Source organism: Lissotriton vulgaris, chromosome 1_1, assembly GCF_964263255.1.
Source record: "Lissotriton vulgaris chromosome 1_1, aLisVul1.2, whole genome shotgun sequence".
In the NCBI taxonomy this organism is placed as follows: Eukaryota; Metazoa; Chordata; class Amphibia; order Caudata; family Salamandridae; genus Lissotriton; species Lissotriton vulgaris.
This window is the reverse complement of record NC_141685.1, coordinates 829,076,759-829,091,281: the sequence shown is the minus strand read 5'-3', so window position 1 is coordinate 829,091,281 and position 14,523 is coordinate 829,076,759. Positions and strand designations below refer to the sequence as shown.

General features: G+C 42.2%; 1 protein-coding gene across 2 annotated transcripts in view; it reads left to right on the top strand.

Moving 5' to 3' along the window:
• HCCS (holocytochrome c synthase) overlaps nt 1-14,523 on the top strand; it is a 130,836-nt gene that overhangs the window by 71,050 nt on the left and 45,263 nt on the right. For both annotated transcript variants that reach the window (XM_086957306.1, XM_086957300.1), the window contains one exon: nt 14,158-14,244. In XM_086957306.1, coding sequence (XP_086813432.1) covers nt 14,158-14,244 — 87 coding nt within the window. The remainder of the gene's footprint in view (nt 1-14,157; nt 14,245-14,523) is intronic.

The following is a 14,523-nucleotide window of genomic DNA, read 5'->3' as shown; positions in this document are numbered from 1 at the left end:
GAAGTGGACGTAGATTAATTGCATGTATCTGTCACACGTTCAGTTGCTACATGCATGCTGGCTGACATTCCCTGACTGGCTGTGGCATTGCGTACTCTGGGACATGTCTGGCTGCATTGGGGTTTTTGTACATTGTGGGCAGACTACATGTCCCACAATGCTTTTGGGCATGACCTAATGTGCATGGATTGCATGACTTGGGATGATTATGGGAGGCTATAGGGTCATGGCCATTGTTAAGGGACAGGGTCGCAGTCGCATGCCACTTACCTTGGCTGTCTTGGGTGGGTCGGGATGAGTCCAGATTGATGACCCCTATGCACGCCTCTCGCTCAAGTGTGTCCTCCACGCGGTCCTCCAAGGGGGTGTTGGGGGGAACTGTAGGATCTCCACCTCCTGTAGCCAGGGTCTCGCCCAACCTCTCCGCCACCCTCTCCTTGGCACGACCTCGGAGGTCGTACCACCTCTTTTTCAGCTCCTCGAGCGACCTGTGTGTCGCGCCCACAGCGTTGACTTTTGCAGCAATCCCCAGCCAGAGTCGGCGTTTCTCCACCATAGGCACCCTCCTGGAGTCCTTTCCAAATAGTTTTGGGTGGTTTTCAACCACTCCGTTTATCAGGTGCTCCAACTCCTGCTCAGAAAATTTGAGCTTCCGCTTGCGCCCGGTGTCACTGGGCCCTGGTGCTTCATCCTCTGCCATTGCATGCAGTCACAAACGTGAAGGATTAGGAAGTTTGGAGGTGTCCTGGAAGGAGCTCTGTGAGATGTAGCCTCGAGATCAGCCTCACTGTTCTGAATGGGGGTGGGAACTGCCTGCTTCCTGGTTGTGTTGTCATCACTGTGCTCGAAATGCGACTTCCCGTTTTTGCGATCTCGCTAATTGCGAGATCGCATTTAGCGATCTCGCAATTTGCGATATCGCAATTCCTACATGGATTTTCACGGAAATAGCGATTTTTCTGCGATTTTTGAAAATCGCTAACGCTTTTTGCGGCCGCGTGCGAATCGCTTTATTTTCTCGCAGATTTTGATGAATGCCGGTCTGCGAATTCTAAATTGCGATTCGCTGTCAATCGCAATTTAAAATTCGCAGAATTCGGTTTTCATGAATCATGCTGTATGAAACTGGAAGAATCTTTACTTTGTCAAAAAAGTCAGTTAAAAGGCAAGCTCTTGTTACTAAAACACCTGTCCGTGCACAAAATCAAGAAGATGTATTTACATCGGACACATACCTAAGTTCAGTGGTTAGCAGCTTTGACTCTGATGAAGGTGCTTCGGCAGTTCAACGTACACAACCCCAAATCAATTTTACCCCATCTGAGCAATTGGGGTTTATAATAGAGGACCGCCGGCACACACTGAGGCCAAGACTACCTAAGAAGGCAAATGCCGCAGGCGGAACGAGCGCCGCAAACCGAGGCGCAAGTGGAGGCGGCAACAGGAGAGGAAAAAAGAGGGAGGGTGAACCCACGCCCAGAACAATAACCCCCAGTATTGACACTACCACTGATACAGTCATTAATTTGACCAATATTGATCTTAATGCTGCTGAAACTCAACTCTTGGCTTTGGGACTTTCATTCAAAATGGTTTTAAATATGTGCAATCATGCATAGATGTGTTCAAGTTTATAAAGAAACTGAAATTAATTAAATTCTTCAAATTGAACAAAGCGAGCGATACTGCTACAACAATCCTTGCGGATAATCAACCGAGCATGCATTTTCAGGGATCTGATGTTCCCACTCTAAAATCCATATACACATTGGCAGGGCACGCTGACAAACTCACTCCAAGCACACAGGATGACCTTCAACAAACGGGCATTGCTAGTGCGAGTGCAGCTGAACGTCCTTTTATCCCAATGATGCCGAAGGATGCCATAGACCTCTTCAGTGAGTGTGTCATTGAAGAGCTCAAGGTGCTTAATAGAACTATTGCTCAAAAAAACTAACACAGAAGTTATTCTGAACAACAATACTCTAAACTTATGCGAAAGATCAGTGACAATGACAACATGGCCGACAAAGAGGGCAGCATAGTGTTATGGCCCCGTGATGCCTATTTATAGGAGGCTATGAAACACTTGAGTGACCCCATGTGTTACAGGAAAGCTTTGTTCCATGAACTGAAATTGGTAAAGGATCAAGTATTCAAGGAGTTGGCACAATGGAAGAGAGAGGGCTTGATTAGTAAAGATAAATATATCTTCCTTAAGACAGACCACACTATTACCCCGACTTTGTATTTTATTCCTAGAGTACATAAACAAGTAATTCCTGTGCCTAGTCGGCCGATAATTTCAACACAGCGTGGCTTATTTGAGTCCATGTCTAAGTATGTAGATTTCTTTCTTCATGAGTACGTAGAGAGCCTGCCCTCTTACATTAAAGATACTGGCCACTTTTTGAGCAAGTTAAGAGAAGTTACCTGGAACAAAGAGTAGTATTTCATAGTTATGGACATATGCTCCCTGTACACGAGTATTAATCATGATGACAGGTTAAATGCTATACAGCAGTTTCTTTCCAGTAGAAGTGTGAGTTATAATCAGCATAACAAAATATTGCTAAAAATGATTGAAATGTGTTTGAAAAACAACTTCTTTTTATTTAATAAGGAGGTGCACCAACAGTTGCGGGGTGTGGCTATGGGGGCACGTTTCCCCCCCAGCTATGCATGTTTGCACGTTGGCTGGTGGGAGAGGCATGTCCTTGGCCATACTCATGGAGAAGACACTAGCTGGGAATGTTATTAAGTGGTGGCGTTTTATAGACGATGTGTGTGTAATATAGCAGGGATCTAAAGAGTCTGCACAAAGCTTTGTTGATGAAATCAACAACAACAATTTGAATCTCAAGTTCACTGCCGCCATCAGCAATGAAAAAGTCGAATTCCTGGATGTTGAGATATATGTTAAAGACAATACCATACATACTAAACTACACAGAAAGGCTACAGCTGGGAATTCGACACTGCATGCTAGTAGCACCCACCCCAGCCACCTGATTAAAAGCATCTCCTATGGGAGTTTTTAATAATTAAAAGAATATGCAGCAACAAGAGTGACTTAACTGAATGTCTGAATGACTCAGTGCAAAGGTTTTTGGCACGTGGATACAGAATGACCGATTCACAAACTGCTCTATCTAAAATACATAATCAAGAAAGTGAATCATCAAGGTTAGATCTTGATGTTTGTATAGCATCAGTAGAAGCAAAGGATCCAGAAACAAAAAAATCAGTGGTCAGGCTTATAACTACTTTTTGTTGTTGTTAGAAAGATCATTAATAGGAATTGGCCTATTTTAAAGTCTGACATCACACTTGCCCCAGAGTTAGATGCACTGCCAGCCATTACTTTCAGAAGGGCACCCTCTATGAGGGATGCGCTAGTAAAAACAAGTCCGGAAGTATATGATACTGGACAGTGGCCATCAAACAGAACAGGTTTCTATAAGTGTAGTTCCTGTAAGGCATGTAGATTTGGGTTAAATTAACAGGAATTTTTAGATGCTTTTTCCCCTACCCCATGCAAAATCAAAGGACTATTCACTTGTAAGACTGACCATGTGATTTATGTACTGGAATGTACGAGTCATCTACAGTACATAGGAAGTACTAAGTTTCAGGGTTTTAATGGATTTTACAGCATCTACGTGCAATTGTAAATTCGGACTCTTGCTATCCGGTTGCGCGTCATTTTAAATTAGTGCATCAAAATAACTTAAAAGATCTGTTATTTTATAATTATTTTATAATTGACGTAGTCCCGAGATCAATAAGAGGGGGCAATAGAAAGAAGAAATTGCGTCAATTAGAGAGTCAATACATTCTACAATTAGGCACAAAGATGCTGAATGGCCTGAACACCGAAGAGGACCTGTACAACTTTCTATAAATCGCAGTGGGGTTGTCCAGTTTACAGTATTTATGTATGTGATGTCCATTATATTATTGGCTCTCCATATTCCCACTATACATATATAGAGTTAACTTACATTTTTGTGTAACACTATAATATAACTGTGAGATTCTGAGAATATAATACTGTTATCACATGTTACTGGAATATAGGTTAAGCCTTGACTCGTTGCTGCTATACACGTAACATGAATTTTGATATTGACTAATTTTTATTGGGATTTTAGTCTTACTTTTTATCAGATTTTAACTGGTTTTACTAGATTTCTGGTTTTACTGGATTTTATTTGGTGTCTGTGAGGTATTGGGGCTCGGTATTTGTTGGTCAGATGCAGACATCAGTATTTATCATAGAGTTCTATTTGTAGTTATGAGATGTAACCTATTCATTGAGACTCGAGTTCGGACCATATAATGGTTGAGCACAGCGTTTTTTGCACATATTGATCGTTTGTATGTTTTGTACATGCTATGCTGATTTTTGCACATTCAGATACAACTATGTATTATGTATTAGCACCTTCTTTCTATGGCCAAGTGGCATTATGTATTCTGGTACTATGACACGTTTTTGCATTTGCACTTTATATTGATGATATGAATTCTATTAATGTATCTATATATAATCAGTGAGTTACCTATGCATTTAATAGTTCACTTGAATTTGACTTTTTATCACAAGATGGCTGTTATGCACTTTTCTCTAATTTTATGACACAGGAATTTGCACTATGCACTTTATTATATCTACAGTCATATGGGATCATAAGTTTTCAAATGGTTGGTAAATTTGATACCAGAATATATTTGGGCACTTATGTATTAACCATACAGAATTTGTTTCATATGAGGTGCAACCTGTATTTGTAATTTTTGTATATAAAAACGATTACCTTTTGGAAAAATGTTTTCAATGGATAGTGTATGTTAATATAGGTTAACCCATTATTACTATCATGAACCAGGAGTCTGTTGTTTAATCCCATGAATGAAATGGGTGGAGACAATTCTATGTGCAACTGTATATAAATCACTATTGGTCTCGACATGTCGTGATCAAGACCGGGGAAACACGGTAGAAACGCGTCATGTTGCTGAAGGGAAAATAAAAGCACAAAAGAAATCTCACTGCGTGGTGGTCCGTTCCTGCATGTTTGCTGAAAAACGTCTTGCTGTCAGGACTGTGATCTTGAGATATATGTATATATATATATATATATATATATATATATATATTTATACCAATCCAAAGCTGTAATACTGTGCCTGGAGTGGTAAATGGCTTTTGCCATTTTACAGCTCGGCGTGGATAGCACTGTGCTAATCCTATGCTTAAAGACTTTGCTGTATAAATGGCAAAAGACTTTGTCCATTTCGATCTCGGCGTGGGTAGACTGTGCTAATCCTATGCTTAAAAACTTTGATAGGAAAGCAGACATTTAATTTAAGGTGAGCAAACTTGGAGTGTCACTGGTGTTGAGGGTGCTCTATAAAGGAGCTAACTTCCCACCTAAACTTGGGAACTACCCAGAGTTCTCTCCTTTTTTGCATATATATATAATCACGAATGCAGCCGCCCATACAGAAAAGCTGAGCTGAGCAATGCTACAAGAATTTCCTTTGCACACATATACATTCAACACAAAGCAATGAAGAAAACAAAGAGCATTTGAACTGTTCTAATGTGCAACAGAAAAAACATAATTCTGCAAAGAGAAATGACCGCATTGCCAGCTCACAGGCTGCAATACAGAAAACATTTAGTGTGAAAAGCTAACCTCATAGAAACACATAGGAATAAACTGGCAACGTGCCTTTAGGGCACCCGTGACCCCTAGTTTAACCATCATGCCTCAGGGGTGACAGGTCAGTTGTTCTTTGCGGAGACCCGTAGGCCAGGGCACAAAGAAATTACATTTATCGCAATCATTTGCCCGGGGAGGTGGGTGGGTTGCTTACGACTATTGATGAGGATACCCCTGGAAAAGAACTAGGATTACAGGTAAGTAACTTATCCTTCACTTCCAGGGGAAGCTTCCTACGACTATGCACCCTGATGAAGTTCAATCTTTATTGAACGAAGCGCGTTGCCTGGAGCTCATGTTGTTTGATGAGGTTTGAAATAAAGGATTGCCTTATGTAAAGGAATTGGTTAGTCTTTGTCATTGGAAAAGACTTTCTGGGAGTGCACCGCTCCACGTTTGTTCAGTTCCTAATCTGCTTTGCAGTTTACACCTAACAACGGCAGGAGTTGTATGTGCACACCTTCTTTAATTACATTAAAGCCACCATACCAGGATCCAAGCATAGAGGTGCGGTTATTGCTGTCCGACGTTGGTCCTTGCTCAGTGTTAAATGTTCAAGGACAAGCTGAATTTTGAACAACAGTAATGGTCTGGATGATCTCTGGGCAATACAGTACAAACTTAACAAAGACAAATCGGAATGCAAACCAATGAACATCCACACCACAAAATCGGTACTGGGAGACTCCGGCCTAGCCTGGCAAACCAAGCCACTCAAGTACCTAGGCCTACAGTTTGGAAGAGACCTAACATCCACAATACAACATAACGAGGACTCACTGCTAAAAAAAGTTAAAGAGAGACTAGAGCTGTGGTCGCCCAGATACATCAGCTGGTGGTGAAGGATTGAGACAATAAAAATGATAACACTCGCAATAAACTACACGCTAAACATGCTACCGATCCCAGTGACAGAAAGCTTCCACAAAAAACTGGACAGCATGATCAACATCTTCCTATGGAGAAACAAAAAACCACGAATTGGCCTACCCAAACTGAGACTAGCGAAAGAACTCGGAGGCCTCAACCTGGCAAACTTCAAAACCTACCAGACAGCATGCCTGGCTAAACAAGGATTGGCATGGATCGACGAAACGCAACAGTACAAGCCAGTCTGGCTAGAACTGGAGAGAGAGCTCCTGGAAGGCCTGCACCCGACAGCGATATTGACTGCAAACAAACACCCCCTATGGTCGAACACGATACTGAAGCACACCAGAGAAGCGCTGATGAGAGTGGACAGGCGAATGACACAGAAGCTGAGAGGTACAGCATGGGAATCCATCTTGCTCAACACAAAAATAACATATCAAGGGGCAATAATGAACTATGACACATGGATCAAAAAGGGAATCAGCCTCCCCAAACAAATGGAAACTAAGGGGAAGCAGCTGACCTTCTCAAACTTACAACAACTATACAACCTCCCCAACAAAGAGCTATACACATTTCTGAAGATATGAACTGCCATAACTAGAGCAAACCTAACCCGAGAGGAACCGGGCATCGTCAGGTATGTGCAAACCCTAAACTCGGCAGGCCACCAGACTGCGAAGATCTACAAACTACTCGCCCCGACCACCTTGTCTCTAAACAAGAAGACAACAAACTCATGGGTAACACTCCTAGGCAGACAGCTAAACGAAAAGGAACAGGCACAAATGTGGTGTTCAGCTACAAAAAACAAAATCACCCCACAACTGGCGCAAACAAAATACTGGCTACTCCACAGAGCCTACTGGACCCCATCCAGGCTCCATAAAAGCGGCATAGCAGAATCAAGCGACTGCTGGAACTGCCAGAAGGAGGAGGGCACGCTCGAACACCTCATCTTTGGATGCGTCAAAGTCAGGAAGTTCTGGGCCCAGATAAACGCATTCATAAACGGCATGCTCAAAACAGACTTAATAATCAACTATGTGACCTTGGCGACAGGGCATGTAACGACGAACCTGAACAGTAGGGAAGAAAGAGATCTACTAGACCTGCTTCTCACAGCGGCCCTAAAGATAATCTTAACGAACTGGAAGAACACGGCGAAAGCAAACTTCAAAACATGGATCAACTGGGTCACCTTCCTAAGAGGAGCAGATAACATTACCGGCAACTTCTCGAAAGAACACACTCCCAAAGAGCTCATGTGGGAACCACTCGACGAACATTTAAAGAAGCTATGCTGACCCTCCCCCCCCCCCCTTTTTTTCTTTTTCTCTCTTTTCTCTTCCCTTCTGCAACAGGCCAAGAAAAAGAGATAACACAAATGCACTGTGTACAACTGCCAATGTATATGCCACTTTTATTTTTCAATAAAATCTCTAAATCAAAAAAAAAAAAAAAAAAAGCCCTCCAGGGGGTCAAACCACGTCTTCAGTGCTGATCCCACCTACTTTTCTTTTATATTTTTTGGGGGAATGTGCTTTTTCCCTTGGTGGTGCGCTGGCGCGAATGCAGCCCCTCCTGGTAAAGCGCACATTCTCCAGAAAACAGGGGATCATCCTGTGTGTCAGAGAGGACGACTCCCTGGCAATTTTCTTTTCCCCTTCTTTTCACTTATCCCTTGGGACTTAATCGCATCCCCCAGGGAAAAAAACACTGTTTTTTAAATACTGCTTTCCTGGTGGGGGGAGCGCCCCTAGAAGAGTTTCCTGCCTGCGGATCGCGGCACAATTGCAATCTACAGCCAGGAAACAGTTTCAGGGAGGCCTCATTGGAAAGGGGAGAATTTGCCCTTTCCAATGAGACCTTCCTGAAACCTAGGAAGGCCTTATTAGACATTTTTGTCCCCAACAGAGCAGGAGCGCTTACACTCTCCTTTCACGACTCCGGTGGGGATTCTGTGACCTCAGCGCACCTCTGGCGCGCTGATGTCACCATTAGGTGGCATGGGATGGTGACGTGGTAGCATTGCTGCTTCGCCCAAGCCTCTGTTGAATTATTATGATTATTTTTCGGTGTAAGCAACGGAGGATTCCTTGTAGTCTCCAGTGTCTTCCAATAGCAGACATCTGCACCAAAAGGGTTAAAAGCAGTCTACATCCTTTGTATTCTTTTTAGGTCTCGCGACCTATCAATGCGCACAAGCACATTGAGCGGAGCGAGAATTCAAGTGCTCGAAATCCTCGTCAAACCAAGGGCTTCTTGCGCTGCGGTTTTCATTAAGTTCACATGAATCACGTAACCAAACAAGCACGCGCATTCACGGCCGCACAGCACATCAAAGGGCTTCTCCCAGCGTGCGCTGTGCGGCTTCTCCTCCCCTAATTATTCATGGCCGGCCGCAGGCCGGCCGTACTTTCAGTTTCCCGGCCGCTTTGCATTATCAGGTACGTGTTGGTGACACATTATTTCACTTTGTCTCCGTGCGCCGCTCATCTTCTCTGCCATGTGTTGCTGCCTCCTTCGTGTACTTCTTCCTCTGTTGCTGTCTCCCTCGTGCTTTTCCCCGACATAAAATAACTCCTCACTGCTCACTCTGGCTCGTTATCCACTTGCGCTTGTGACATCAATTTATTTCCTACGTAGCACTCTAGTTTCTTCGTGACAATAAATCAACGGTTCGCTGCTCGCTCTGCATGCCTTTTCCACTGCGCTTATGGCACTTGCTCTTGGACATGCCATACTTTACATTTCAAATTTAAGCTGTGCAACAGTTCAATGTATGTGTGTTCTTTCCAACAGTGCCACAATTACATTACGCTGCTCGCTTGCCTTACAGCTGTTTTTTTTTTTTTAACGCGACAGCTTTCGTCAATCTTTCCGCCTGCCTCCCCTCGCTCGCATTCCCGCCCCCATCCGGCTTCCCTCCGCGCACCTAAAACATCTCGCGCGATGGCTGTAAAATGCTGAAGTCTCAAAATGTGGCTTTTTTTGTGGATTCTAGACTTCATGACAAAACAAACGAATACTGTAGATTTTTTTTAGAATCCTCACCAAAATGGATCATGTTCTGCTTTAAAAGAAGGAAACCATTTAAAGTGATTCATGAAAATGAGTACATGGAACATTCTCCAGTCTGGTAGCATTAGGCACAGCACCCCGACACCCGTGTTGGGCGGTCCATCTCATTGGCAGAAAAGAATGCAGGCTGCAACAAACTCGTGTGGTCACAGGTCCCTGGCAATTCCTGGGCCGATTACTCACCGCCGTTTCCAGCTTTTACTGACAGGTGAAGCTGAGCCAGGACATGCACTGTCTAGTTCACTACAATGTCTGATTTTTCGAGGGAGCACAGAACAGCCCACCGGAACCATTAACCTCTCAGGAAAGAGGTTAGATAGAGGCGCAGATCAAACTATAAACGACAGTGACCGGAATGCAATGCTGGTGATCCAAAATAAAGGTTCCAAATTCAAGGTAGACGATTATGGTCACAAACACGAGCCCCTCGCTTTGGTTGCTGGATAGCTGCACACTTCTTGGCCTTATTATCTTTTCCAAATCGAGCTGGATTCCCCTTCCTTTCACTGCTGATCTTTGGGTTTTAAGAACATTAAATCACAAAGTGCCACTATATAAATACGTGCCCGCCTGGCAGCTGTTCTTTCAAAGCAAACGTTGCATTTGCTCTCCCATGCCTCAGTGCAGGCTTCACTTTCCATTCAGAAGCCACGATCACACGGCTGCTCGGCTTGTTGTGGCTCCATTGATGGTAAATATTAGCACACACAATACCGAGCGCATTAATTCTCTGGCGCATTATTTATACAGATGATAACACCCTTGCCATGCTGAAACAGCACAAGCAGCCTCTCCACTGGCGTGGGTGTGAAGGAACACGAGCTCTGCCTCATCTGCATGTGAAGAGAGGCACCATCAGGGGGAGATTAGTGCTGATGTGCGCCTCAAATTGCCCTCGACGCTACCCGGGTGGGCGAGAGGCATTCATGGATGAGCACGAGAATGACTACGAATTCATTTAATGCAAGGGAGTCAGGAAGTGCCCGAGTGGTCGCAGGGAGGGGTCATAGGCGGGAGTCAAGTACTATGTTGGGGATCAGTTGTCTCCCTTTCTGATTTCACCATTTATTACATCAGTTCATGCACCCAAACGTGTATCAGGTCGTCGTCTCTGCTCACATGGAACCACCCTCACCAGTGCTTCCCCTGACCTGGAGAGGTTAAACTACACACATCATCAAGTAAGCAGGTGGCTACGTCACTCCTCGGGACACCATTCCCACACAAGATATAGAATTGGGAACCATTCCCACACAAGATATAGAATTGGGAACCATTCCCACACAAGGTATAGAATTTACACCTCCCCCCAATAAGTAATCTAATTTTAAATAAAAAGAAAATTCCAACGAATATCGAATAAATATATAAATGAAGTTACAAATTGGCTAACACAGGTTTTTACAGTACCTAGAAATAGCAGACGAATGGTACGTAACACTATATAAAACAGTACTATTATAATGGACTACAATAGTATGAGTTGGAGCTACAGACAGGTTTAGTCGATTCGATTCAATGAGCTTTATTCGGTTCAGATAAAACAACCATAAAAGCAAAGTTAAAACAATTATTAAAAACCAATACAGTTCAGAATTAATAGAATACAATCATAGTTATTAATACAGCTTAAAACAACATACACTTCCTTGCATGAATTGATCTTAGAATGAATGTCGCAGTATAAAAACAAATATCAGGGTCTCGCATTGTAAACAACAAACTCATAGCAGCTTCCGTAGTTAAAGTGCAATATATTTTAAACAAGGGTTTTAAAAAAAGCAATACGGAGTTTCAGATACAGATCACATATAAGGAGAAAGTGCAAAGTGCTTTGTTTGGTACGTCCATCACATGGGCAGGGGGAAGCCGGATACTTTTTTACGTAAGGAAATGCTACCAAGTGATGAACAAGACCTAATCTCATTCTTGTAAGGACAAATCGGTGCGACGATCTAGTTACCTGCCTCAAATAAGTTTGGAATCCCTCAGTTTCTAGGTATGAGTAATAGAATTGGCAAGTTGTTAACTGGCCTATGCTTCTCTGGCGTACATACTTTCTCTCCCACAGAAACGCATTTTTCACTTCTACTTTGGGCAGTTCTATCACTCCATTGGGGTTATCCAGGATGCTTATTTTAAATACATCGTTAAAAGTGTGTGCTATATAATTGAGCCAGGGAATCTTTAAACAATTATCAAGTCGGAGAAAATCTTTGATAATCATTCTATTGAACAAGGTCTCTTCCTTCAGCCATATTGATCTCCAGATCAATAATGGTCTGAGTCCAATTAAGTCCGTCAGATAATTAATCCCCACTTCACTGTGAATTAATTCAGTGGACGCCGAAGTGGATAAACAGAGCAGTTTTTTAAGAAACATATTTTCCTCTGTTTGCAATTCACCATATTAGTGATAACCCCATACCTCGGCACTATAAAGTGCAATTCAGGTACATCTCGATTGGTAAATATGCATCATATCTTTAATTCGATGGTCCCTAATTTCGCGGCAAACCTAAAAACCCTGTGTACACTTTTTGCCATTTTAGCCCAGACGTTCATCATCTCTTGCAACCATTTACCATCACCAGAGAAAGATATCCCTAGGTAACAGAACTTATCACAGGTTGTATTTTGTGCACTTCTATAAACAAGCACTGGCGTTGCCAATAGGTCTCGCAGTAGGAAAGTTGGAGCTATTACAATTGCAAATAACAATGCCTTTTATTTTTGTTTTCATTTTAAAAACATAAAGGGCTTTGTCATTTACAAAACCATTAGCTCCAACGTTCCTACTGCGAGACCTATTGGCAACGCCAGTGCTTGTTATTTCTGGCCTCTCGTAGAAGGCACAAGTTGAAAAGTTGCCTATTGCATGCTTCTGAAACATTAACATAATAGACTATTCTACCTTCTTTGATTCTGAACATCACATGCTGTAGCCAATGCCTTGATACAATAACTGGACTATGGTAAATTCAGTCTATCCTGATCTCCCAATAGTCTCATAAGAAGGCTGCACATGGTCTAGAATGAAGCAGTGCAAATTATAACTGTTAGTAGGAAAATGGATTGTATTGCCCCAAATCTGAATTCTTTGTATGCCTGTTGGAGAACATTTCTTACTTAAGTCTCTTGCCATTGTCCACTGGACAATCTATCAAACCTCTCCTGATTTTATGGTAGCCAAAAATAATTTTTATGGGCCACAATGTACTTTGTGATTTACTAAATAGTGGTTGCTGTAAATACTCAAGATGGTAACTTTTCATGATGGAGCTTTTTCGCGGTGGCAGCAAGGTCTGGAATAATCTTTTCAGTCTACCTTCTCTTCCGTCTTTTTCAAAAGGAACTAGAGATCTTGCTTTTTTAATTGTTAATTGGTTCACAGCACTTTTTTGGGGGATCATTTCCTCATTTTACATGTTTTATTGAGTTGTTTGTTGTTTTATCTGTAGCTCCAAGAAACTATGGTAATATTTCGCTCCACAAAATTAAGACCTAACCTGTTCATCCAGTCAGCACGTCTCATCCTTCAGCTATGCTAAAAGGGAAAGGGTGGAAGAGGACATCTTTGGAGCAATCCTTTCTGGCCAGAAGAAAAACTGCCTTTGGTTCTCTTGGTCTCTTGATAACACGGAGCTCTATGAATTATCCACTCTGACCATACACCCTCATTCTATTCCGTTGTAGGCACCTACAAATGAAATCAAACACTTGCTAAGGAAGTACAACAGTTGAACACAGGTTGCGTTTTAAAATTAACAACCTTAGCCCTAATCGGCTACTACAGGAGGAGTTCATTTCCTGTTCCAACATAATCCTGAAGCTATGTGAAAATGGTCTGCTCCTCATCCCACTTCTGTAACTTTTCCTGTATAATTTTCGCATGGGAATCAAGTAGGGTCATAGCAACTGAGACCAGCTCTCTGTTGTGAATCTGCTTTTCACAAAAAGGACAGATCCTAATCACAATCCTCCCCTGGACTAAGGCAAAACACAGCACTTCCCCCAAGGCGAGGAAATAATACCAATGCAAACGTATGGAATATAACACATATACATTTATTAATGCACTACTTCAACAATGGCAGGCCGAATGTATTAGTCATGGCAGACTCCCAAGTAATAAATAAGTAAATAAATGGTCAAAATAAAATGCTATATATTGTACAATATATATATATATCTATATCATGTGGCTGGGAACAGTCAGGTGATGGTGATCCTTCAATCGTCATGGTAGCGCTGGAGAACTGTAGGTTTCTTTGTTGTCTTCCACATGTCACGGACACTTATTTCCATGGATACTCCTTCATTAATCTGTAAAAAACAAACCATGGATATTCCTTTGACCAGACTTTTCCACATGTCTGGGATACCAGCCATGTGCATTTGGTTCACTTCTGCCTAATAGTGTGTTTCAATTCTGAATGATTTTGTTTATTTTTTTATGTTCTATTAGGGAATGCCCGTTGGGGCCCACATTGGTGCGATTTGGAGGTAAAGCAAAGGAATATTCACCACGGGCCAGAATTCGCTCTTGGTTGGGGTAAGCTTTTCGTTATTATTACTTAATTTATCTAGATGAAATTTTAAACGTCATTCAGGAATATACATAGTTTAACTTGAAGGAGCAGCAGAAGCTTATTTAACAAATATTTGCATACTTCATTCCAGATTCATGACCTCCTTTCCTTTTATTTTCTTTAATGTAATCTACAGGTAATTGGAAATCTACATGTATGAGTTTACATGTATTTTATACAGTAAAGAAGTAAATTGTGAGAAAAGTAGAGCTTTGGAAACTTGGTGCTGCCAGAGAATAGTC